This window comes from Lepidochelys kempii, chromosome 24 (genome assembly GCF_965140285.1).
Source record: "Lepidochelys kempii isolate rLepKem1 chromosome 24, rLepKem1.hap1, whole genome shotgun sequence".
Classification (NCBI taxonomy): Eukaryota; Metazoa; Chordata; order Testudines; family Cheloniidae; genus Lepidochelys; species Lepidochelys kempii.
In genome coordinates, this window is record NC_136403.1 from 11,399,964 (window position 1) to 11,425,793 (window position 25,830).

General features: G+C 58.7%; 1 protein-coding gene across 2 annotated transcripts; it reads right to left on the reverse strand.

The window, feature by feature from the left end:
* Positions 1-83: 83 nt before the first annotated feature.
* TAGLN2 (transgelin 2) lies at positions 84-25,586 on the reverse strand. 2 transcript variants are annotated; one of them, XM_073322417.2, is made up of 5 exons: positions 25,354-25,586; positions 3,122-3,314; positions 2,538-2,712; positions 1,780-1,882; positions 84-1,236 (listed from the first exon to the last, which is right to left on the reverse strand). In XM_073322417.2, exons 1-5 carry the CDS (start codon positions 25,374-25,376, stop codon positions 1,095-1,097), a joined length of 636 nt encoding a protein of 211 aa, XP_073178518.1. In that variant the 5' UTR covers positions 25,377-25,586; the 3' UTR covers positions 84-1,094. The 2 variants fall into 2 exon arrangements, with proteins under 2 accessions (XP_073178518.1, XP_073178519.1); XM_073322418.2 differs by lacking the exon at positions 25,354-25,586 and adding an exon at positions 13,510-13,616.
* Positions 25,587-25,830: the final 244 nt, after the last annotated feature.

Sequence of the window (25,830 nt, forward strand, 5' to 3'; positions counted from 1 at the left end):
GAGCTGCTCAGACCCTAGTGCCACCCCTCCACCCCCACCCTGCTTTGTGCTAGGCTTCCCCATCACACACAAGGACTCAGGGATATAAACAAGATTTGGGTGACCTTTATTCTGAATGGTGACCTCAGCGATACATTCCAGTCAGAGTGATCAGAGCACAGGTGACAGCTACAGCCTAGCTGCTGAGCTGGGCATGCAGCACTGCTGGACCAGCTAGGGTTAGCGTCAAGCCACAAGTCAGCCAGGAGCAATGGGGCCTGCTGGTGTTGGAGCTAGCCCCAGTGTCACAGATGCAATGCACTTCCTAGCTCCTCCACCCGGGAGAGCACAGCACACAGCTGCTCCTAACCCAGAGGGAGGACCTGGACCAGCTGGCTGACAATGCCCTGTCCCAAGCCCCAGGGCAAGGTATTGCAGCCCTTTCTTCACAGCCTGAGCTGGGCAGCGTTCTGCCTCCATCCCAGCTACGGGAGCCTGGGACATCAGGTTACATGTTTTGTTACTAGCACAGGTGAGTTACTCAGAGACAATACAGACTGCTCTGCAGCACACGTGCGGGATTAGAGACAAGACAGTTGCTAGCAGGTCTTACAGCTGAACAGGTGCACGGAGCCCTGCAAGGGAGATTTTTGGTCCTAAGACTATTGACAGATCAGCAAGAGCCACTGGCCTGGGTACCTGGAATGCAAGAAGTGGGTTTGCTGCTTCAGGCAGAGCCCCAAGCCCGAGGGAGGAGAGATCTGGCTAGCAGCCATAGCTTTGGCACTTTGCTTTGATGGCAGGGTGGGAGGGGGCAGCCTTGAGTGGTCCCAATGTCAGTCTAGACAGTCATTTGGTCAAATATGGAAATTTGTTTGGTCCCTACAGAACTAGGGTGTAAGACGGCTGGGGGAGGGAGTTCATGGTGCTGGGATAGGGAGCTCTGAATACAGACTGTCAGGGCATGAGGCCCTGGCCCATTTCACTGTGGTGGTTTGTGGGGGGTGTTCAAGGCACCACTCCCCAATTTTCTAGACTGTAGATGAATATATTAAACCCTGGGGGTGGGGTGGGGGGGAAGATAGTGGAGAGGGAGTGCTGCCATGCTGGGCTGATCAGAGGATCTGGCGTGGCATCCCATAGCCTGTCATGCCCGCTTGTGATGCGCCCCGGTTGGTGCCCATCTGCAGCCCAATCACGTTCTGACCCTCCTTCAGCTTGTCTTTAGAGAAGTCACGGCGGTTCTCCTGGGATTTCCTGGGGGTGAGGAGAACATGAGTCAGACCAGAGGGGTCACAGGGAGAACACCTGGGTGGCACCTAATGGCTAGGCAAAAGTGCATGCTGAAGAGGAGCAGCAACTATGCCTTTGTTGTATTGGCTACACTACAGGGCCTTCCAGGACAGTCAGGCTGTATGAGCCAACACCCTGTTCCTCTGTAGAGGGACTGAGACCCAAATCACTTTGCTTCCATGTAGCCAAGTCCCCAAGCCAGTCACAGACTGAGCCCCAGAGTCCCTCCTGCAGGCTGGGCGAGAGGGGGCAAGAACACTGGCAGGTGCTTGCACCACTTCTAGCCCTCCTGCTGGAAGAGGTGGCTCCTGCACAGCAAGGCTGCCCAGCTCTACTCCCTGACTGGAGAGTGGAATCTACTTCCAGTGGCTCCAAGATCAGCTAGAGACTGGGAGCCCCAAACCTTACTGCACCCAGGGCTGGGCCACACCCACTTGGCCTGACACCCCCCACCCTGTTCTGAGGGGCTGGTTTTCTGTTACTCTCAGAAGTTCAAGAGCCACTTACTTGGGGAACCAGTTGGGATCTCCAACGAACAACCCATCTTGCTTTGTGACAGCCAAGCCCCCCAGGTTCATCAGGGTCCTCTGCACACAGGCCATGTTCTTTCCTGGCAGGGCAGAGAGCCCATGAGTGATGTGCTGTGATTTGACCTAGGTGCATTCAGCACAGAGCCCAGCCTCTGCAGTGAGCCCAGGCAGCACTTGGATGGGGTCAGTTACCCAACCCTGCCAGTGGGGCCTGCTGCTCATCTAAGTTCACCCCCAAGCTCTCTGGCCCATGTACAGAGCCCTGGCCAGGGTTCAGGATAAGCAGCCATTCCAGAGAATGGTGACAATACCATCCCCAGACAGATTCTCCTGGGTCCAAGCACAGCCTTTGGATGTGCCAGAAGCATCTGCTGACCCAGCAGGTGTGGAGCCTGCTGGGAAAGGGTCAAATGGGCTCTGCTAACTCATGAAGGCAGGAGACCCAGTGTCACCCAGATACAAGGGAGGCAGGAGAAGATCTAGGGTATGGGCTGAGTCACCCTGAGGAGGATCCCCAGGACAAGCAGAGCCTGGGGAGGCAGCTTTCTGCTGATGAAGCCAGACCCCATGAAGGGGAAGAGTTTGGATTTCTGCACAGCACAAGGGCTGGATCTAGGGCAGGCTGCTCATGTGGAGTTTCCAACTCAGGGGTTCCCTGCTCATCCCCATGCTAGGGGTTAAGCCTCCCACATAAGCCAGGGCAGTTATGTGCCAGGCCACCCCCGCTCTCCCTACCTTCCCAGAGGTCCACAGTCTGGAAGATGTCAGTGGGTGCAATGCCATACTGCTCAGCAGCCCGCAGGAACTGGGAGATCTGTTCCATTTGTTTGAAGGCCTTGTTTGAAGGCTCTGTGTTGGCAACCGGCCCCTGGCCCTTTGGGTAGAGGCTGTTGATGAGTTTGCCGAGCACCTGGGCAGGAAGAACAAGGATAAACCCAGGACTCAGCCAGTGTGCTGGGCAGGTCTCTGTAGCAGTCTCCACAGCACCCTGTATCTGGGGACAGGACCATCTGTGGGGGTTACTTCAGGGCAGAGTCCACCCTTGTTAGCTCAGCACAGCCAGTGTGTGCCCTGGCGTGCTCCAGCCCTGCTAGGGGAGGCTCAAGGGGCAGCAGGGAGGACCAGGTGCCCCTGGTCTATGGAACTGTGCTGCCCCCGCACAGAGACCCTGGAGGATGCTTGTATCTCACTGCCCCATCAAGGAGGGGGAATTGCCTGGGGCTCCAGCTCCCTGGAGGGGAAGGGATGTCGCAGCTCATGCAAGAAAGCCCAAGCTGCTGGGGCACACAGGGAGATCCTTCTGCCCCAGTGATACTCACTGTGCCATCTTTCAGCCACTCCTGGAATTTCTCTTTCCCGGGCTCAGGTGGCTGGATGCCCCCACACTGTGCCAGGATCCACTGGGTGAGGATCTGCTCCAGCTCTGGGTCGTACTGCTTGTCGATCCTCTGCTGAACCTCCCAGCTGAGTCCGTAGGCTGGTCCCCTGTTTGCCATGGCAAAGATGCAGTGTCTGCAGGGCCAACACAGACAGGGCAGCTGAGTGAGGCACCCTCTGCAGTCTGAGCCATGACAGCAGCATCCATCAGCCAGACCTTGCCTACTGTGTGGCAGGGATGGGCTCCAGATACAGCTTCCCTCTCCCTACACCCAGTTCCTGCTTCTGCTATTCCAAGACTTGATCCCTTCAGCTTTTGGGGTGCTGTAGGGTCAGCACTGATCGGGGCACCTCTGCACTGGGCCCAGCAGAGCATCATTCAGATTCAGCCCCTCCCTCCACCCACCCAAAAAAAAAACACCTCCTGGGCCAAAGCCCACTCCGCAAGGTCAGGGCAGGAGAGGAGACAAAAACATGGTGGGTCAGGATTGTAAAAGAAGTGGCTGCTGCTTTGGCTGCAGCCCGGACCAAGGTCTCTCCAGACGGTGGGAAAGTGCCTGTCCGAGAGCCCGTCTCTCCCACCCATCCTATACACTGGGTGCTGTATCAGGAAAGTCAACAGCCCTGCTGGCCAGGCACATTCCAGCCCTAATCTCTGGAATGCAGCTCTGTGCTGGGGCCAAGCAGGACGTGCCAGAGCCTCGGCTCAGCCCCAAGCTGCCTGAGGAGCCCAGCAGCTGTTCTGCAGGGGAGCTGCCCAGCCCCACAGGCTGCTACATGGAGCCTTAGGGGGAAACTAGGGCTCCAGGACAGATGCAGCCAGGCCAGAGGCACTGGCTCGGGCTGCCAGTCCAGCCCTTGGCTGGCTCTTCAGCTCACACCCCATGTAAGGGGATAGGTGCCACACCCCTCCCCACTTGCTGGGATGGTCATCTCAATCCCACTTGTTCTGCTCCCCCTGCCCAGGCCAGCTGGTGGCAGGCCGGGGTCTCAGATGGGACCAGGCTTTCCAGGAAGAAGAGGGATGAAGGAGCTGCAACTCTGATACAATCCACCCCATTGCTCCACCTCCCACCACTGCTGAATCATGCTTGCACCTCTGGGTGAGGCCTAGGCTGGAGTTCTCAGCCAGGAGACCTCATCACCTCTGTAAGGGCTGCCAGCGTCACCCCACCACCTGCAGCATGGGAATGTTGCTTGGCAAGGCAGTGACAGGCACTGGAGAGAGCGAGACTGCACAGGGTGCCATACAACAATGCTGCACTCAGCCAAGGGCTCTCCTGGCTGGGAGAGACTTGGGATTCCTGCCTCACAACATGGGAGCAAAAGCTGCAAGCTCTACCCCAGGTACAGGCTGCACATGGAGCAGCTGCTGGTCTGGGTCCTGTGTTGAAGACATCCGCAGCACATGGGCAAGATGGAGGCAGAGGGGGGCCATGCCCAGGAGCTGCAGAGAAGGCTAGACTGTAGGGAGGGCAGCTGGCAGTGCTGGGCCAGAGGAGCTCTGACCAGTGCTGCCATGGCAGGCCCCTGCAGGGCTTGTGAACGTGAGCAGTTCTGCTGTGGCTCCTGGAGGAAGCAAGCAGCAGCATTTGATGTGCCAAGCCTGGGTACCCATCCATGCCTGCAGGACAGTTCTAGCAGAGTCATGGGGAGAGGGAGGGCACACAGGCACCAGCAAGGCCTGTCCTTGCAGGGATTTTTGGCCCATGCTGGACACAGTGGGCAGGATGACAGCCACCACCCTCTAGACTAACCAGGAACTGCCTCCGGCTGGGATCTGAACAGACAAGCCCCAATAAATGATCCTGCAGGCCAGCCAGCCCCAAGGCAGGCCTAAGTCAACAGCCCCCACCATGATGCTGCATCAGCACTTCCTGGACAGCAACTTATCACCATTGCAGGGAACTTCCTACCCAAGCAACCCCTACCCTACCCCCAACCAGTGTCCATGGCAGCCCCACTCACAGGCACCACCCCTAGGAGCAGGAAGTGGTGTGGGGGGTGGGTATTTCAGCTCCTGCAGCCATTCTGAAGGGAGAGGCTCCAAGGGAAGGCTGGGAAGGAAATAATCAGCATTTGCTGGTCCCTGCCCTGGTGCCAGATGGGAGTGAGACCTTTCCGGAGATTCCCCTTATTTATAGAGCCCCAATCCTCCCTGACCACACCACTTCCCCGAGCAGCTCAGTCAGGGGGAGCTCCTTATAATCCTGACCCTCAGCTGGTCGAACAAGGGGACAGCACAACCCAGATGCACATGGGCACCCAGCAGGCTGGCTCCCCACCCCACCCATCACTATGGAGCTGACCTTGCAAGAGCCCAGTGGACCCAGCACCCCACCCCTCCCCTGAAATGTTTACCAGGGTTGTGAAATGGCTCTGGGGCCCAGAGGCAAGCAGGGGAGAGGAGGGGTGAATCACTCCCATTCAGGGACAATTGCTATTGAGCAACTTGGCGATTTAATCATGTCTGGAGATTGTCAGTAGTTTGGCTCCCTCCAGATCCCTCAGTGTCACTGAGACCTAGCCTATGCTGGATGTTCAGGGCATGCATGGCTCTGGCAGCTGAGAGGAAGGGGCAAGGATGCCACAAGCCAGGGACGCTGCAGCTCTGGGCACCGTTCCTGTGGCAGGAAGCAGGCCCTCCCCCACCCAGCCTGGTGCCAATATGGCAAGGGAGGGGTAAGAGGGGAGAGCTCTTCTAGACACAATGGCACATGCACCCATCCAGGCAGGGGCTCCCACCCCAAAAGGCTGGGACCCAGGGGCTGTGCCAGATGGGAATGTGGTTCCCAGGCACACACAGGAGGGAGGGGTGCTATTCCAGAGCTGGAAGGCTAGGCACTCTACCCCCACCCAGGCTGCAGATGCCTAGGGAAAGAGGCCTGAGCCAGTAGCCTGAGCCTTTGCTAAAGTGGCCTGAAATGCTCCTTCCAGAGGTACTTGAGCATTTGGGGTGGGGGTGAGGGGAGGAGCTGGTTATCTCCAGAACCCCCAGCACCACAGATCCCACCAGGCCTGTGGCTGTTGGGTCGCACTACAGCTCCCTTGAGAGCTCATCCAGCTTGCTGGGCACAGGGGAAGGTTTGAGCCATCCCCAAAGCTTGTCTGAGAAAGAACTGCAGTAGGAACCCTCTGTCCTGCTGGCTTTTTTCCCCCAGCAGCAGCCTTACCAACCCTCCTCATCGATGGTCCCTGCCTGCCTGTCCTCAGCAGTCCCCAAAACCCCAGCCACAGCTCACCCCTGCACCAGTGGCTGCCCTCCACAAGCACCGAGCCAGTGTTACTGAGGTAGAGACCATCTGTCCCCAGCAAGGTGCCTGCATGGCTGACAGGTTGGAGTGAGGCAGGGAAGGGGAAGATCCAGCTCAGCAGCTGTGGAATTGCTGCTCTGGGTCTGCACGCCACCTCTGCAAAGCAGGCAGATCTGAGGCAGGAGAGCCAGTCTGAGGGGGTGCAGACACACCCAGCTAGGACCCAGTCACACAAAGGAGCCAGCCCTGAGGGCTCCAGCCCCTCCCAGCCACATGCCAACTCCCAGCCCTCTGTGCTGCAGGCAGCTCCTTCCAGTTCAGTGTAGCTGGCCAGAACCACCCAGGCAGTGGGAAACAGATGGGGGCAAGTCCTGTCTCAGCATGTTCCAGAAGCTCCTCAGGCTGCACTTTGGTGGGTTGTGTCCCCCCCGCATGCAGGGAGCCCAGCTCTCTAGGCAAGTCTCCCAGCCAGCAGCACTCAAGTCAAGGAGTGGGCTCTCTCATCCCTGGATCCCAGCCTGTTCAGGGGGCAACAGCAGCCAGTCCACTCAGGATGGCCAGAGCCATGATCATCCTCCCAGGTCAACCCTAGCCAGGCTCCAGGCAGTCACTGCTACTGGGGGGAAAGGTGCTGCATGGGTTCAACTACAACCTGGTGTTCACTACACTCCTCTGTGGCACACAGTCCAGGAGTGCAAGTGTACAGCTCCTGTGGGGGTGGGGAAAGAGACCAGGGCAGCGCTGCTAGGAGGCGACTCCCTGCCATCGCCAAGGCTGGGAACAGACCTTCCCTACCAGATCAGCTCTGCAGAGAGCATCTCACACCCACACTTGCACCATGCAGGTTAGACGGTCAGGCAGTGTTTCTGGGAAGCCAGCACCTCTTCAGCACTTATACAGATCTAGCTCCTTTCAGGCACATGCTTGCTGAACCATGAAGGGGCCAGTTAACGGGAGGCCAGATGCTGCCTGACTCACTGCTCATCATTGACTCACTGAGCTGGATTTAACTTCTGCACCCCCCCTCCCCATTAGTTTCACATTCTCAAGCTCAGGACAGTCCAGGGCATGTGGGAACTCTGCCCAGTCCAGCCCCTAGATAGATGCTTTAAGTAGAAATGGGCTCAGAAGGCAGGGTTTGGTTTCCCTACAGTATGGGTTAAGTCTGTTTGGCGCATGCCAGGCCAGCACTTGGTCATAAACTGGACCTGAGCCAGGAGAGGAGCTGGTGTCACCAATTCTCCAGTTCATCCTGCCAGGTGTTGAGAGCTGACGGCACAACACAGCTTTGTCCCAGCATGTCAGGGAAGAAGAAAACCTACATCACTTCATTTCCCAGAACAGTTGCTACCTGTGAGCCATCACAGCCATGTAAGCATGCCCACCCGTCTACTATAGATGGGGTGAGAGCAGGGCTGCCTCAGCCACACAGCCAAGTGCATGGTCATCTCTAGGACCAGAGGATATAGTGTCCTTGCAGGCTGGGCAGCTGGCTGGCAAGCAGTGAGCAGGGACTTGGTTATTCACCATGCTCCCTTCCTGAGCATGTACTCCCAAGCTGTACATGGGACATAATGACTCTCCTGTCTGTAAGCAGGATGAAAGGGGGCACTACCTCTGTACATGACCTACACCCCCTACCCGCTCCTGCACCCCAACCCCCTCCCAAACCCAAACCCCCTCCCTTGGCAAGTATAATTCTTAATTAACCAGAATTTTTGACTAACCAGCACCCCTCATCCCCCCCCCCCCAATATGCCAGATAACAAAGCTTTTATTGTATTTAGCTTCACAAAGTGCTCAGACACCTACACAGAGGCAATATCCTGTACCCAAAGATCTAACCAGCCAGATGAGCAACATCAGCCAATGACTTGAAACTGAAATCAGCGAAGTGCTAACCAAAAAGCAACAGCAGATTAAGTGAAGGTAATTAGCCACTAAGTAGATTGGCAAGGGATGTGGGGATTCTGCATCACATGGAGATTTTACATTGAGCTCAGCTGGCAGGCTCTGGCCTGTGCTAAGTAGTCATTCAGAGTGGATGATCACAACAGTCTCTTCTGGTCTTGAAATCTAGGAGAACGTTGCTTTAAATTGGGTCCCAGCAGGATCTTGTTGTCTGGAGAGCATCTGGCTACGCTGGCCCATTGTTCTCTCACAGTCTGGACATGGGCAGCAAATGGGACACACTGAACAATGGGACAGGACCAGCTGCTGCCAAGTCAGCATGCTATGCCACACCCTTCATTGGGAACATGGGCAGAGGAGATAGCACCTGTCCCATCCAGGCAGTAAGTGAGCAGCCACTGCTAGAACCCACAAGCTGGCTGGAGATTTGTTTCCATCATTTACATGATCTGGGTACAGACATTCCCTCACTCACTTATTTGTGCTTCCACCTGCCCCCAAGTGGGACCTGCAGGAACTTTAAGAAGCTGATTGAAGAGGGCTGTCCCCAGAGCCCCCACCCCCATGCCAAACCTTGGATCAGTCCTTGGCAGATGGGGGGGGGTGGCCAAAAAGTCAGATCCCACTTCCACTGCAGCTCACCAGCAGGAGTGCAGCTTTGCAGAGTTAGAGCAACATCAAGTGGGGCACAGCCTGCACTGGGCTCAGACAGCAGCAAGAGGGCTGAGGGAGGGAGAGCACCCCACTTCCCACAAGATTAGTGGGACAGACTCTGGTGCTGAGCCAGAGGCCCCTGGCAAGGGTTCTCAGAGAGGACAGGCCACAGAAAAGGCATGAAGGGGGATTGGAATGGCCCCTGCCCAGGTCAGTGGCCCTATCTGGGAAGCTACAGAATAGGTAGCTGAGCTTCTGGAGCGTGGTTGCAGAGAGGGCACCCGTCAGGCCCAGCCTGAAGCAGCTGTGAAAAGCAGCTCCCCAGGAGCATTAGTAGCACTGGGCTCCAGGCCAAGGAATTGGTGGAGACAGGGCTGATTTCCTGCCACAGACAGCATCTGCAGGAGACATGAGCGCTTGGGGGGGCAGCGCTGGAAGACAAGAGCCAGCCCTGGGGGCGGATGCTACTGAGCGGAAAGCAGCCAGGTGGCCAGGAAGCGATAAGCCCTCAGGGGAACTGAGCCCCCCCCACACATCTGAGCAGGGAGGGCAAGTTGCTGCTGCTGAAATCCCCACAGACAGGAAGCCCCCTGGAAGTGTGGGCAGGTCCCCTGGGGATGTTGCCATGGGGACAGAACACAAGCCAGCCACAGACCCAAAGGCACCAGAAGTGCAGGGTCCCTGCTATACTAGGGTCGCAGGAGGGCAGCATGTTCATGTGGGCACACTAGAGCACAGGGCTCCATGAGGCATGTGTCTGGGCAGACACCCCACATGAAGGGCTCTGGCTAAGAGCTGCCAAGGAGTGGAGCAAGCCAGCAAGAAGGTACAAGCCCCATGCTGGGCTCTTGGGCAAATAGCCGGGCTGCTGAGCCACCCCCTCTCCTCCCCAGGAGTTTGGACCGGCTCTGTTTTGGCCTGTGTCACCCCCCACCCACAAGAGCCCTGGGGGAGGAGCTAGGGTTACCACCTGGCTGGTGCAGGACCAGCCTGGCCGGTTTTGCCAGAAAAATAATTTAATCTGCTGCCTTTTTTTTTTTTAAATTAAGTGTGGGTCTAAAACAACAGGGAGTTCTTGTGGCACCTTAGAGACTAAAATTGAAATTGCAGCCACCCCTCCTGTCTGCCAAGGACTAAGAAATTGATGTTCTCGATCTTATAGTATCGAGAGAAAGAACACTTATAGATAAGTGGCTGTTGAAGGGAGGGGGTTGCCTTGCGGTTGGGGGTGCAGCCACCTTACTTGGGGGGTGGTGATATTTTTGCATTTCAAAGGTAGTAACCCTAAGAGGCGCCAACAGAGCCTGCAGCTTCAGCTGTTGAGACTGCCAAGGTGTGGGGAGGCCATGACCCCCATGGGGGTCATGAGGAAGGAAAGGCCCCACCCTACTCACCCCTCCTCCTGCTACCCCCACATCCACTCACTTGCAGCCAATGTTCTTGAGGGCACTGACCCTGGCTCCAGCTGGGAGGAGGGCCTGCAGCACCCCAAGCAGGCAAGCCACAAGGAGACTCAGCCATGCAGATGCTGCCTAAGAGCTACGCAGCTCTCTTGGCTTTCAGGTCAGCTCTTTGGAGCCTGCTGGCTTGGGGGGGGGGGGGGCGTAGATGGGCTAGTGTGGGAGGCAGAAGGGCTTACTGGGTGGGGGGTGGTGGATAGTCTCTCTGGCCCCCCCTCAGAACTGCAGATTCTCCCTGCTCAGAGCTGGGCCACCCAGGATTAGTACCTCCACCCAGGAGAGTTCTGGGACCCTAGTCAGGGCAGGCCCCAGCCATTCTAACCTGCAGTTCCCAGAACTGAGCACCCTGGGGGCAGAGGAGGATTTGATGAAATCAGAATGCATGAGCCAGATCAGCATCTCATGAAACTTTAGAAGGCACATTCCCCGCCCCCCCAACCCGCCTATCTCCACCATTCAGAGGCTCCAGCTGCTGGGAATAAAACTGCCCGCTCTGCCTGCCCCGGAGAGGTGCCAGCTTGCAGCAGGTTGATTCACATGAACTGCAGCTGCTGTTTTATGGGGCAGTTTCACTTCATGGAGGCCCTCAATTCAGCTGTGAACAGATTCCCATTAAACATTCCTGCCCAAGAGCACAGGTTGCTAATCTGCTGCCCCGGGACATGCTGCCACCCTCCCAAATCCAGGCCTGCTGTACATCGACATTGAAGCTTGCCAAACTGGGAGCTGGACAAGGCCTTTTCCCTGTGTTAGCCATGCTGAAGGCAGGACTGTTACATGTTCCTAGCCATCAGGCAGCCTGGGACAGGAGAGCCCAGCCTGCTCCCAAGAACCCATCTGGATTTGCTGCTGTCCCACAAGAGGTGCCAATAACGGGCCAAAGTGATGGATCTAACTCCCATTCATCCCAGTTACCTGCAATACCTTCTCCCTGCCCCCAGGGCCCTGCACAGAGTTCTGGAGAAGGACAAACACAGGAGCCAGCAAACACTCCCCATGTTAGGACCAGTCCAATTCCACAGGAACTTCATTGGCTCAGGAGGCCATGCCACAAGAGTGGTCTACACAGCACTGGAACCACTTCCACTGTACCGCTCCAGTGGCTGCTGTTATACTGGTAAAAAGCTACAGCTGCAGCCTGATCATACACGACCAGCTATGCCAGCAGGGGAGGCACCTCCAAACCAGCAGCGCAGCATCCACACTAGAGGACAGCTGACTTAGCTACTGCAGAGCCCCGCCCTAGCCAGAACAGCTACATTGACACAAACAGTCTGCTAGAGCTAGACCACTGGTTCTCAGCCTTTCCAGGCTACTGTCCTCTACTTTCAGGAGTTTGATTTGTTTGCATTCCGCAAGCTTCACCTCCTTTAAAAACTACTTGCTTACAAAACCAGACATCACAAGTGCCACAGCCACACTATTACTACAAAATTGCTGACCTCATTTTTACCAGATTATAAAATAATTCAACTGGAATACAGTTATACTTCCATTTCAGTGCATAGTATGTGAAGCAGTATAAGCAAGTCAGTGTCTGTATGAAATTTTAGTTTGCATGGACTTCGCTAGTGCTTTTTGTGTAGCCTGTTATAACACTAGGCAAATATCTAGATGAATGGATGTACCCCCTGGAAGACCTCTGTGTGCCCTCAGGGGTACAGGGATCCCTACTTGAGAACTACTGTGTTAGACCAGGCCTTCCTTGCCTTGCATCAGGGGCTGCCCCAGCTTTTGAATGAGGGATTTTCACACCACAGTCTGAGAAAAGCAACCTGGAGGCTATGGATGAAGTGCAGCCACTTCACACGGCACTGCCCAACAGCATGCTACTGGGTGGATGCCAGGCACCACCACACCCTGACCAGCCACGGCAGGGGGGAAGGGACTTAGGAGCTGGAGAGCTCACCCATTATTTGCACTCTGGGTCAAAGCAGCATTAGCCTGCTTGAGGGACCAGTTGTGGCTGTTCCAAGTGGCCAGTCCCTCAGGGGAGGGCAAAGGTTTCATACATCTCCACTGCTCACAGCCATTTTAGAAGCAGAGTCCTGGAAACCAACCAGCATCCAGGGAATTGGGTCAGACCCAGAAGCACTGCTAATTTTTCCTTTTCTGGAGAGAAGAGAGGGCCCAGGCCAGGAGACTGTTTTGAGCATGAAGTCGTCAGCCCCTCACCGGCCTTTGTAACCGCTGTGCTGCTTGCCAAGCTGGGGAGCGCAAGGCAGGGGGAGGAGAGCAGGCCTGAAGCCAGGAGCAGCAGCACAAGGAGCCAGTTCGCAGAAGTTCCCCGATTTATAAGAAGTTTGTTGTAGCAACAGGCTGCTAGCTCCAGCCGGCGGCGAAGGGGTCATGATCCCCGATGAGACAGCAGTTTCTGCCCTAGAGACCCAGACTTTCCCCACAGCGCCAGAGTGCCTTCGCCAGCGACCACCCCCGAGAGGGCGAAGCAGCTACCACCCCGACCCAGCTCCCCTCTGGGGACCCACTGGTTCACTCACTCCAGCCACGGCAGATTTAACAGCCCAGGCCACAGCACCCTCTCCCCCAGGGCCTGCAAACAGGGGGTCCTGGGGCAGCCTTCGCTGGCAGCAGCACCGAGCAAAGCCACCACCTTTAAGAACCCACCCACTGGACCGGCCGAGCTTAGGGGCCCCACCTCCGGCCCCAGCCACACCAAGCCAGGGGTTCAGCCCCGGGGCTAGCTGCTGTTCTGACACGTGGGAAGCCTGCGCCGGGGCCGTGACCGCTCAATCAGCCCGCGGGCCCGCAGCTTAACGCCCGCGGCACACGGGTGGCAGGCAGCGCACCTAGCCCCGCTGCGCGGCCCGGCACCGGGAACAGCCCCACACCCCGGGACGAGACGTCGGGAGCTCCCCAGGTCCTGAGCAACCGCGGGGAGCTGCCAGGAGCGCAGCACCTACAGCAGCCCCCGGCCCTAAGGGGCCCCGCGCTCGCCCCCAAGCGTGAGACAAGCTCGGGTGTCCCCACCCCCGCGCCCGGCCCGGGGCCCGCAGCTAGGGGCTCCCCACCCAGCCCCAGCGTGGCTCTGACCTGCTGGCGGCAGTCTGGAGCTAGAGCGATGGGATGGGGCCGCACCCAGCCCGCGCGGCTATTTGAGGGCTGATGTCAGCGTCCTGGGAGAGGGGCGGTGCCGGGGGAAGGGACTTAAAGGGCCAGGAGGGCCCAGCCCCGCCTCGCACTAAGGGGGGGTGCGGTGGTGCTGGGCGTTCTCCAGGGCTGGAGCCGCCTGGGTTCTGCCGGGCCCCACGGGAGAGCTACCCGCTTCGAACCTGCCTTTAGCTCCCCTAGCCTGGGTCGAGCCCAGCCGCCCTCACCCCTGCGGCACCTTCAGGGGAGCAGGGCGTTGAGTTCAGGGAGGCCGCTTCCTCCTGCGTGTAGCGGGAAGCCCCCTGTGTCTGTCTGATGGGAACCCCCGAAGTCCAGGCTGTAACTGTCAGTTCCTGACACACCCCTGAGAATATTGTAGCTTTCCACCGCCCGCAGGCAGGGGTCCGGCTACAATCCACAGACACACAACTCTGGGAAGGCAGGATCGAGGTCTGGGCTCAGCCTTAACCTCCCCACTATTTCCATGCACTGAAAAAGCAAATGCAGAGAGGATTCTACCAACGCTCAACCTCTGTTCCGCCTCTTCCCATGGGGGGGGGGGGGGAGCACATCACCTGCCTTTTGGCAGAGGACAGTACCCCTCTCATGGATCATAGAATATCAGGGTTGAAAGGGACCTCAGGAGATCATCTAGTCCAAGCCCCTGCTCAAAGCAGGACCAATCCCCAGATCCCTAAATGGCCCCCTCAAGGATTGAACTCACAACCCTGGGTTTAGCAGGGCAAGGCTCAAGCCACTGAGCTATCCCTCCTCCCCAGGGAGTTGCACAGAAGGGCCAGGTTCTTCTACACCAGCCTTTTCTCCCTGGATGTGACCAATGCCGAAGCCTGCAGGGTGCCCTAGACCAAACTCCCGACAGTCAGCGCGGGCAACCGGGATTGGCTGGAGCTGCCTCTCACTCTGGCTGAGCTGTCAAAAGCCCTCTGTCTCATGCCCACCAACAGATCCCTGGGCATGGACAGGCTGACAGTGGAGTTCTATCACGTGTTCTGGGATGTCCTCGGCCCGGACCTTGTCACCGTTTGGGCCAAGTCCTTGGAGAGTGGGGTCCTCCCTCTGTCGTGCAGGTGAGCCATGCTCGCCTTGCTGCCAAGGGGGACCGCCGCAACCTTCGGAATCGGCGTCCTGTCTCACTCCTCAGCACGGACTGTAAGGTCATAGTGAAGGCCATCTCGCTGCGGCTGGGGTCCGTGCTGGCATCCCAACCAGACCTAGACCTACATCCTGGACCGGACCATCTTTGATAATCTGTACTTGGTCTGGGATCTCTTGGAGCTCGGGTGTAGGGACGTTCTGTCGTTCACCCTTCTGTCCCTGGATAAGGAGAAGGCGTTCGACAGGGTGGACCACAGGTATCTCCTGGGCACTCTGCGGGTGTTCAGCTTCAGGCCCCAGCTCGTGGGTTTTCTCCAGGTGCTGTAGGCCTCCGCAGAGTGTCTGGTCAGGCTCAACTGGACCCTGACCTAACTGATCAGCTTCAGGCACGGGGTGCATCTGGGGTGTCTGCTGTCAGACCAGCTTTATGCTCTGGCGATTGAGCCCTTCCTCTGTCTCCTCTGCCAGAGGTTGACGGGGCTAGTGCTTCGGGAGCCGGAGCTGCGCCCGGTCCTGTCGGCATACGCTGATTATGTGCTCCTCGTGGTCCAGGACCTGGGCAACTTGGTGCGGGTGGAGGCTTGCCAGGCCATCTACTCAGCGGCCCCCTCTGTCTGGGTCAACTGGGTCAAGAGTTCTGGCCTGGTGGTCACGGATGGGTGGTAGGCGAGCTCCCTCTCACCTGCGCTTCAAGCCATGGGATGGGTTGGAGTGCGGGTCTGTTGCTCTATGTCGGTGTTTACCTTTCTGCCACGCATCCGTCTCCACCAGAGAACTGGCACAGTTTAGAGGGCAGGTTGGCAGAGTGGCTCTGGAGATGGACAGGACTACTCTGGTGTCTCTCCCTTCGAGGGAGGGCACTGGTGCTCAACCAGCTAGTCCTGTCCATGCTCTGGCACCAGCTCAACAGCCTGGTCCCAGCCCCGGGTTTCCTGGCTGATATCCAGAGGCTGGTTCTGGGGTTCCTTTGGCCAGGACTGCACTGAGTCTCTGCAGGAGTCCACCACCTGCCCCGGAGAAGGGAGGACAGGGCCTGAAGTGCCTGCGCACTCAGATCCACATCTTCCACCTCCAGGTCCTGCAGAGGCTCTTTTTTTGGTGCAGGTAGTCCGGCGTGGAGCATGTTGGTGCACGCCTTCCTATGCCGCTTCCGAGGGCTCTGATATGACCGGCAGCTCCTTCATCTCCATCTGAGGGGTCTTCTGACCTCTCCGGCCTGCCAGACTTCTACCAGGACCTCACCCGGACCTGGAAACTGGTCTTGGTGACCAGGTCCGTGGCGGCCACCAAGGGGGCAGATCTCCTCGCAGAACCCCTGCTACACAACCCCTAACTCCGTGTGCAGGTGGCGGAGTCCCACTCAGTGCGACAGAGGCTGGTCCTGACAGAAGTCAGCAGACTCAGAGACCTCCTGGACTACAACCGAGGAGACTGGCTGGATCCCCTGATGCTCGCTCAGCGCATGGGGCTCTCTGGCCCTCGTACTCCCTGGCGCGTACTTCAGGAGGTGAGGGCCGCTTTACCACCTGCTACTCGGGCCTACCTCGACTGAGTCCTGTGAGAGGGTGCCTCCCACGCTGCACCCCAGGCCTTCTGGATGGTGCCCCGGGGACCTACCCGGCCATTCAACCCCTTCACTGTGAGCTGGCTGCACAACTTGCAGCCAGCTCGTTTCTGGACCACACCAAGGAAACATCTGTACACGCTTGTGCTCCACACCCTTCACGTCCTCATGCCACCCCAACATGAAGTGGCGGGACTTCTTACCACCTCTGGAGGGTAAGGAACCCCAGTGGGCAAGCCTATACTCCACCCTGGTCCTTAAGCCCACCAGGGATATCAGTTGGCAGCTCCTCCATGGAGCTGTGAGCACGGGCATGTTCTTGGCATGGTTCACCCCCATCCTGGACACCTGTGCCTTTTGTGGAGAGAGGGAGACCCTGGCACACGTGTATCTGGAGTGCACCAAGTTGCAGGCCCAATTCCGGCTCCTCTTAGGAAGAGGACCCCCCCTGCGCATACTCCAGGAGGTGGGGGCAGCCTTGTTGCCCACCTCTCAGGTTTTCTTAGTTGTCCCCCGTAATTAAATGAGATCCCAGACCTTGTGGATCCTCCTGTTAGGCTGGGGGAGGTCTTTTAGCAGTGAGCAGGCTTCTGCCACCCACTTCCAGGATCCCAACAGGCTTAACCTCTCCTCTATTTCTATGCATTGAAAAACCAAACCCAGAGACAATTCTACCCATGCTCAACCTCTGTTCTGCCTCTCCCCCTCCCCCCATGGAGGGGGGTGAAAAAGCACGTCACCTGCCTTTTGGCAGAGGATGGCACCCTCCTCACAGGTCCGGAGGAGATGTGCGGAAGGGCTGGGCCCTTCTATGTCAGCCTCTTCTCCCTGGACCTGACCAATGCCGAAGCCTGCAGGGTGCTCTGGACCAAACTCCCGACAGTCAGTGCGGACAACCGGGACTGGTAGGAGCTGCCTCTCACTGTGGCTGAGTTTTTGAAAGCCCTCCATCTCATGCCCACCAACAAATCCCTGGGCATGGACGGGCTTTGGAGTTCTACCGTGTGTTCTGGGATGTCCTCGGCCTGGACCTCATCACCGTTTGGGCTGAGTCCTTGAAGACCGGGGTCCTCCCTCTGTCGTGCAGGTGAGCCATGCTCACCTGCTGCCAAAGAAGGGGGACCTCCACGACCTTCAGAACTGGCATCCCATCTCGCTCCTCATCATGGACTACAAGATAGTAGCAAAGGCCATCTCGCTACGGCTGGGGCCTGTGCTGGTGGACATGGTGCATCCCGAGACCTCCTCGTCAACCTCCTCTTGGCTCTGTCCAAAGTCACCATCTGCAATACCAGGAGGAGGAAGCTGGACGAGGGGGCGCTCTGCGACTGTGGGGCCTATTTCTGATCCTCCCTGGTCTCACGCATCCGGGCAGAGTTCCCCTGGGCGGCATCCACTGGCTCCCTTGACAGTTTGAGGAGTAGTGGGTGCTGTCTGGGATTCTCTGCACAGTGTCCCTCTCTGGATCCCTAGTTTTGAACCTGTGGCCTTCACTCCTGACCCTGTTATGTCTTAGTGTCCCCCGTCTTCATTTGGTTCCTGGGTCCAGTGGTCCCTTCAGCTAGGCTGCGGGTGGGGCCTTTAGAATTGGGTGGGCTTGTGCCCACCCACCTCCCAGGATTTCCAACAAGGCCTCTCTCTGTGAGGGAGGGCACTGGTACTGAACCAACTAGTCCTGTCCATGCTCTGGCACTGGCTCAACACCCGGGCCCAGCCCCGGAGATCCGGGCCCGGCTCCAGAGGGTAACTGTGGAGTTCTTCTGGCCAGGACTGCACTGGGTCTCTGTAGGGGTCTTGAGTCTTCCCGTGGAGGAGGGAGGACAGGGCCTGGTCTGCCTCCGCAACCAGGTCCATGTCTTCAGCCTCCAGGCCCTGCAGAGACTCCTTTATGGTGCAGGTAGTCCGACGTGGAGCATGTTGGCACATGCCTTCCTCTGCCACCTGCGATACGACCGGCAGCTCCCTTATCTCCATCCAAGAGGTCTTCCATGAGACCTCTCCAGGCTGCCGGTATTCTACCAGGACCTCCTCCAGACCTAGAAGCTATTCTCGGCGACCAGGTCCATTGAGGCCACCGAGGGGGCAGACCTCCTCGCGGAGCCCCTGCTGCACAACTCCAACCTACGTGTGCAGGTGGTGGAGTCCCCCTCAGTGCACCAGAAGTTGATCCTGGCAGAAACCACCAGAATCGGAGACCACCTGGACTACGACAGGGGAACTCGGTGGACCCTTGAGCGCTCGGTCAGAGCATGGTGCTTTCCATACTCCTGACCCCTCCTGCGCATACTCCAGGAGGTGAGGGCAGCCTTGTTGCCCACCTCTCAGGTTTTCCTCAAGCAGCTACTGCAAGAGGGAGCTCCCCGCCCACCCCTCAACCCGGGCCCTCCGGACCTTTTCATCGGGCCACTGTCCTGCGACCCCTCCCGGTCCCCTCCCAACCACAATCCGAGCTAGCTGCACGCCCTGCAGCCGGTTCACTTCCAAACTGTGCCTAGGAAACAACTATAGATGCTCACTTCCTCACCCTCGTGTCCCGCCCTGATACCAAATGGCAGGACTACTTACCACCTGTGGAGGGTGAGGAACAGCGGTGGGCAGCCTCAATTCCACCCTGGTCCCACGGCCTGCTGGGGATATCAGCTGGCAGCTCCTTCATGGAGCCGTGAGCACAGGTGTGTACCTGGCATGGTTCACCCCCATTTCCGCTGCCTGCCCCTTTTGCGGTGTAAGGGAGAACCTGACGTATGCTTATCTAGAATACACCAGGTTGCAGCCCTTATTCCAGCTCCTCCAGAACCTTCTGCTGAGGTTCTGGCTGCACTTTTTCCCACACCTGTTTACATTTGCACACCCTGTCCACGGCCCTATGAAGTCGCGAGACCTCCTTGTCAACCTCCTCCTAGCTCTGGCCAAGGTGGCCATCTACAACATCAGGAGGAGGATGTTAGATGAGGGGGTGCTCTGCGACTATGGGGCCTATTTCTGATCCTCCCTGGTCTCACGCATCTGGGCAGAGTTCCTCTAGGCAGCATCCACTGGCTCCCCAGACAGCTGTGAGGAGCAGTGGGTGCTGTCCGGGGTTCTCTGCTCAGTGTCCCGCTCTGGATCCCTAGTTTTGAACTTGTGACCTTCACTCCTGACCCTGTTATTCCTTAGTTGGTCCCCATTTTCCTTTGGTTCCCAGGTCCAGTGGTCCCTCCCACAAGTCTGGGGGAGGGGCCTTTAGACGTGGGCGGGCGCACCTCCCAGGATTTCCAATAAGGCCTTGCAGGCTGAAGGCAGCAAGCATCTGGGACAGAGCAGTGCTACAGGCAAAGACCTGGAGAGCTAAAGGCAGCTCCGGGTGGGCTGCAGATATCTACAGGCTGAGGCCCTGAGGCACGGGTAAAGAGGGTGCTGGGGCTGTCTCCCAGGGAGAAGTTCCCTTGGGTGCTGGGAAGTCTCCCAAGGAGAAGTCAGAGGGGGCGCTCAAAGCAGTGGCCATCTACAGGGTCCCTGGGCCGGGGTCGGGACCCAGATTAGTGGGTGGGCCTAGGTCCCCTCCCCCACTCACCACTGAGGAAGTGGCTGGACTGTGATACTATCCCACCCGGAAGCGGGGAACCCAGGTATAACATGGCTGGAGGGCTGTGTCACTGAAGAGGACGCTGCAGACCTGGGAGTGACGTGTGTCCCAGAGCAGAAGTGACGGTGGCAAGGCACCACCAGAAGAGGGTGCACTGGCAAGAAGAGCTAATCTGTGTGACAGCCAGCAGGAGGCACTGGAGTGATGAGTTGCACCCTGGAGAATGCAGGCATTTGGTTGCCCCGAGGGAAGAGTGAGAGACCCAGACTGTTTGGCAGCTGCCCCTGATAGAAGGGGAGTTTGGAAGACTATTAAAGGAACGATGGAGCTGCCGTGTTCAGAGGCCTTTTTGGCAGAAGGTAGGTGTACCTTCCCGGGATGGACTTTGGCGTTGCCACTTCCACTGAAGGGGATTGAAGAGCAACCAAGGGGCGATTCAGGCCCTGGTGAGACAGACCCACTGTTGCCACTGATTTTCCAGGAATGCCTGAGGCAACTAGCAGAAGAGCAGCATTATTTGCTCAAGACCCTCCAGGAGGTGATCAGGGGCCAGAGAGCCTGGGGCAAGAAGCCAGGTCCCAGGATCAGACTAGAAGCCCAAGCAGGGCAGTGTTATGCCTGTAGGCAGTGGGGATGATTTAATTGGGGATTGGTCCTGCTTTGAGCAGGGGGTTGGACTAGATGACCTCCTGAGGCCCCTTCCAACCCTGATATTCTATGATTCTGTGACACTTCAAGAGAGGGTGCCCCTGTCAGGAAGAGAAGAAGCCTATCCCCAAGGGAAAGGGAGCAGGGAAACCCCAAGATGGTTTCACTCCCCTTGATACCAGCTGCCAACTAGACATGGAACCATTGATCACTACCTGTTAATCCCGATGATCTAGCCAGCTTTCTGTCCACCATATAGTCCATTCATCCAGCCCATACTTCTTTAACTTGCTGGCAAGAATACTGTGGGAGACAGTGTCAAAAGCTTTGCTAAAGTCAAGGAATAACATGTCCACTGCTTTCCCCTCATCCACAGAGCCAGTTATCTCGTCATAGAAGGTAATTAGGTTAGTCAGGCATGGAAAGGGTGTTTACCCAGAGGAGTACAGCCTGGAGCCCACAGAGGGGTAAAGTTAGGTGCCTTTTGCCTGGAGCCCTAGGAACGGGGTAAGGGTGGGGGGTGCCTAAATTAACCGGGTTACATCTTGAGCCCTAGGAACTAGGTAGAGGTGGGATGTCCTGGAGTGTGTGAGTAACTGAGAATTTTGTGCAGGTAACAGAGTGAAGATTCCCCTCAGTGGCAGGGCACCCAGTGTTAGCCACTGTGATGCTGAGCGTGTTAGTTTGTGACGCTAACCCCGAGGGTCTCTCCTGTGGCCCATCACTACTGCAGCGTGATGTATTCCCTTGGGGGCTGAGTCTGGGGGTTGGGTCAATGGGTCAACTATTCACACTCTGCTGGAAAGGAAGGAACCTCCTGCTCCACTCCTCCTGCTGCCCCACTCCACCCTCCCTGCCATGCTCCCACCCTCTCCTGCTGTTTGATCCCACACGAGTGGGGGAGGCATTTCTATGGAAGCAATGTGGCTGTGGCCATCACTGCAGGCTCCATCGCAGGAGGAAGTGAGTCAGGGTGACTCATCCCTCCAGTACAGCGGGGTGGGACCCCTAGATGCTACGAACACACTGCATGGGGCTGAGTTGGCTCCTCTGTGATGGTGGCTTGGGGCCCTGAGCATCCCAGCAAGAGCCCAGCTGGGGACTGTCTGTGGCATGGGAAGTTGAAGGACTCTTTGCTGCTGTGGAGGCAGAGAGCAGCTGGCTAGGCAGGTTAGGGGTCAGCCAGAATCCAGCTTTGGGTCTGAGCCTTGAGAGTCACAGGCACGAAGGGTGGGCAGCCGGCCCAAGGGCTACTCTGGGGCGCTGAGGGTCTGGATGGAGGGTGTGTAAAGGGGAGCCCAGGGCTGAGTTAAGAGGGGGCTGATGTGCATTTGCAGGGCTGAAGGAGGGGAGGTGGAAAAGGTGAATACGATAGTGGAGGTTGTAAAAAACTTTTTAAAAATGAAAAGAATTACTTTGGCACAATCCAATTGTCGCTCAGCCCAGCCATGCCAAGGCCTTGCTGTCGCCCCCGCCCCATGGCTAAGACCAGGGAGGGCTGGCCCAGGTGCCCAGTCACTGGGTTCATGGCTTCCTGTTGCAGTCGCTGGTGCTTGGAGTGTTTCCAGGCAGATGCTGCCAGTGCCCGAGAGCTGAATGCCTGCGGCTAACCCCAGCTTCGACCACAACTCGAGCCTTTGCGGGCAGCTGCTGTCCGGTTTGCAGGGAGGATTTCGGGGCCAGGATTCAACCTTAAATGCCCATGTAAAACCACAGGTGTTATCTCCACTGCCTGGACTGCTTCCCTCCCCTTCCAAGGCAGGGAGGGGTCCAACTCCTTTCCCTCTGGCCAATCACACCAGCCCCCCCTCTTCCTGCTCACCAGTCTCCTGCCCCCCACAGCCCTCCCCTTCTCTTCAACCCATCTCTTCTCTGACCCCATCCCACTCAGCCCCCTTCCTATCACTGCCCCCACAAGGACCATACGTGGTGATGGGGGGAATCACCTTAGATTCAAGGCCAGAGGGGACTTTTATGACCATGTCCTCTGAGCTCTGCCCAGATGCCAACTGGTGCCCTGGCATTGAGGGAAGGACCATCCCCTGTCCCCTAGCATTGAAGGTAGGCAGCCCCATGGAGGCGCCCCCCCCCCCACCCCCAAGTGCCCTGGCATCGAGGACAGGTAGGACAGCCTCATGGAGCCCCCCCCCAGTGCTCTGACATTGAGGGCAGGCAGCCCCATCAAGCCCCCCTGGTACCCTGGCATTGAGGGCAGGCAGCCCCATGGAGTGGCTGTTGTGAATAGGCCCCAGCTGCTGAGGCAGCTGCAGGGGGTTGGGGACGCTCATGCTGTGGTGCGCACTGGGGCTGGTTATATGCTCCCCCAGCCCGGCCTCCGCAGCCCAGCCAGGCTGGCAATGATGTGGGGGGTGCCCGCATCCCAGGGCACATGGTGCTAGGGCGGGCCAGAGACTGATGCCCAGACAGCTCATGCTCCAGGCCCTGTGCCCCTCCCTGGGAGATGCTGAAGTCCAGCAGTTTGTCTGATGCCCTTGCCAGCAGGCCCCTCTATGTGGGGGGAGTGGAGGGAGCAGGGACAGCCCCCTCTCCCTGCCAGCTCGAGACTCTAGTCCTGTCCCAGAGGATGTGTCCAGCCTCTGCTGCCAGGGAGCAGCTTGGGGAGCTGGGGGTGGTGGAGTCCAACTCTCACCCATGAAGGAGGCTCATTGCTTCCCTGGGTCTCAGTCCAGTGCCACCTCCTGGGCACTGATTGTCCCCAGTCCCAGCGGCCAGGGCAAGCCCCTGGTCCCAGCCCACCGTGTCCTGGGGCCTGTGGGCTGGGCTGGCACAGCAGCTCCCACCCTCAGTGGGGATGTGCCAGAGAGCAGTGCCCTGATCTCACAGTGATGGGTGCCCTTTGGCCCCTGGTGCCTGGCAGAGTCCTTGCCCAGGGTATCCTGGGCAGCAGCACAGAGCAGGGCCAAGCAACCCTTGTCACCCCTGGGGATGGGGAGAGGCATATGCCCACGAGGTCTTTGCAGGCAGCAAGCTCTGGGGCAGCTACAAACCCAGCAACAGCGGCACTGGGGCCTGAGCTGGCCCCACTTGCTCCTGCCGCATGACCAGGCTCCCAAGGAGCCAGCAGGTGCCCCCAGCTCTCTGGGCCAATCCCTGCTCCCTATGTGTGGGGTAATGTAATGGGGACTCTGCCTGAGGGGGGGCAGTGCCCACAGGAGGTAGCATGCTGGGGGGACAGACAAGGCTGCCTGAGTTCATTCACCCCAAACCACCTCTTTCCCTAGGGACCCTCATGCTGCTCCTGTCCTGGCTCAGTTGTTGGGGGAGGGATCCCAGGGCAGCGGGAGCAAAGGAAGTGTGGGGGGGGCAGGGGGAACTGCAGGGAAGAGTCTGTGGTATGGGGGTGGGGCAGAGGGGTTTTGGGGGAGGATTGTGGGGTGGGTGGGGCAGGAGTGGGTCTTCGGGGCAGGGATGCTGGGGAGGGGTTGGTAGTGGGCGGGAGGGGACACAGAGGGATGCCGTGTGGAGCTCATGGTGCAGAGGTGTATGGGGGGGGTGACAAGGGAAGGGGGGTTGAGTGGTGGGGGGAGGTGGGCTGGGGGAGCACCATGGGGCAGGGCGGAGATGGGAGGGGGAGGGGTCCATGGTGTGTGTGGAGAGAGCAGGGCAGGGGAGGCACATGGTGCAGGGTAGCGGTGGACGGTCTGTGGTGCTGCCCTGGGGCTGGCTCAAGGGGTGGGGGAGTTGGGAGGGGTCTATGGTACAGGGGAGTCTGTGGGGAAGGGTCTGGGGAGGGGAAGGCAAAGGGAGGCACCTGGCGTGGGGGAGGGGTCCATGGGGCAGGGCTGAGGGAGGCAGCCGACATGGGGGAGGGAGGGGTTCATGGGGCAGGGCTGGGTGGTCCATGGCCCTGGAGCTCCGCGGCCCAACCACTTCCCTTGTCAAATGACCTGCCTGAGCCTGGCCAAATCTGGGGAACGAGGAAGTGCAGCCCATCCGGCCCTAGCAGCCGGGCATGGCCTCCGCTAACCCTGCCCGTGCCAGGAGCTGCTCCAGGGCCTGCTCTAGCCCGTGTCCCCGCCGCAGGGGCTGCACCACAGCCCTGCCCCTCACTTGGGTGCTGGCCAGGGATCACCCCAACAGGCCCTGCTGGCCACTACAGCAGCAGCCTTGCTAGATTTCATGTTGCCAACCCCCTGTGGCTGCGTGGAGGCCACAGCCTGGTCAGCCTGCCCCCACTCTGCCCACAGGGCCTGCAGCAGCTAGGGCCAGAGGGGAGGGGGGCACCTGCCAAATAGAGACGAGCCGGAGGTAGGCCCAGGCCCCAGCCCTCCTGAGCCAAGGCAGCTGGAAGCAGTAGGGCGCTGGAGGTGAAAGGCTGCGTGGCCCCAGGTGGGGGTGATGGCACTCCATAGGGCCAGGAGGTGACGGTGGGAGATGGGGGCAGGCGCTGTGTGGGGCCGGGGACTGATGGCGGGAGGGCACTCCGTGGGGCGACAGCGAGAGATGGGGGAGGACACTCCGTGGGGCTGAGGGGTGACGGGGGGAGACGTGGGAGGGAGCTCTACAGAGCTGGGTGGGAGGGGGTTGGCAGATGGGGTGGAGGCTCCCTCGCCTGGCATTGGAGCCTGTCGCCCCTGCCGGCGTGGTCTGTCACTCCCATGGGGGCTAAAGTCTGTGCAAGTCTCTCTTTATTCCGTTACAAATGCCTCTGCCCTCCACCCATCCCCTGATAGGACCCCTTGGCCCATCCCTCACAAGAAGCCCTTGGCCCACTCCCTGGCCCAGCCCGTGGGAGCTCCTGGGGCCAGGAGCAAGGGACAAGCAGCCTGTGGCAAGTGCTATCTGTTGGCTTGGGGCTGGGCCTGGGCTCAGCTCGGTCCCCACAGCTGTTCAACCATGTGCTGTACGAAGGGCCGGTCAGGCCGAAACGCACCTGGCAGGCTGAGCATCAGGCATGGGCTCCCCGCATCACAGGCCCTAGGACAGCCTGGCAGACCAGCCACTGCAGGGGCCTCCTGAGTCCTGACCCCACATCTGCTGATGATCCCATGGTGGGGCATGGCATCTGCCCAGCCGGGGCGCTGCAGGGATGCCCTGCCACCCAGCAGACTCTTTGCAGCCCAGTCACGCCAGGCCGTGTGAGAGAGCGGGGTGCATCCTCTCACAGCAGCGTGGCCTGCTCAAAGCGCTCATCGTAGCGACGGCTGCTCATCCTCTGCCTGCGCTGCTGGGCAACCTCCCTGCGGCGCCGGTATGCCAGGAACTCCTCCCTCAGGGCCACGCAGCGAGCCTCTGGGCTGGCACGGGCCTGTTCTGAGCCCGACGCCTCCAGGGCATCCACTGACTTGGAGTTCCCCGGGGAGCCACTGCCGTCACTGGGAGCTTTGGCACCTGCAAGCCAGCAACAGGG

What these genes read in the sequence shown, in the direction of transcription:
- TAGLN2 (XM_073322417.2), bottom strand. Translation starts at nt 25,376, where the DNA reads ATGCCTGATGCTCAGCCTGCCAG. An exon ending in GACTGTGGACCTCTGGGAAG is followed by an intron (nt 1,883 to 2,537) that starts GTAGGGAGAGCG and finishes CTGCCCTGCCAG; the next exon opens with GAAAGAACATGGCCTGTGTG. An exon ending in GATCCCAACTGGTTCCCCAA is followed by an intron (nt 1,237 to 1,779) that starts GTAAGTGGCTCT and finishes CCTCACCCCCAG; the next exon opens with GAAATCCCAGGAGAACCGCC.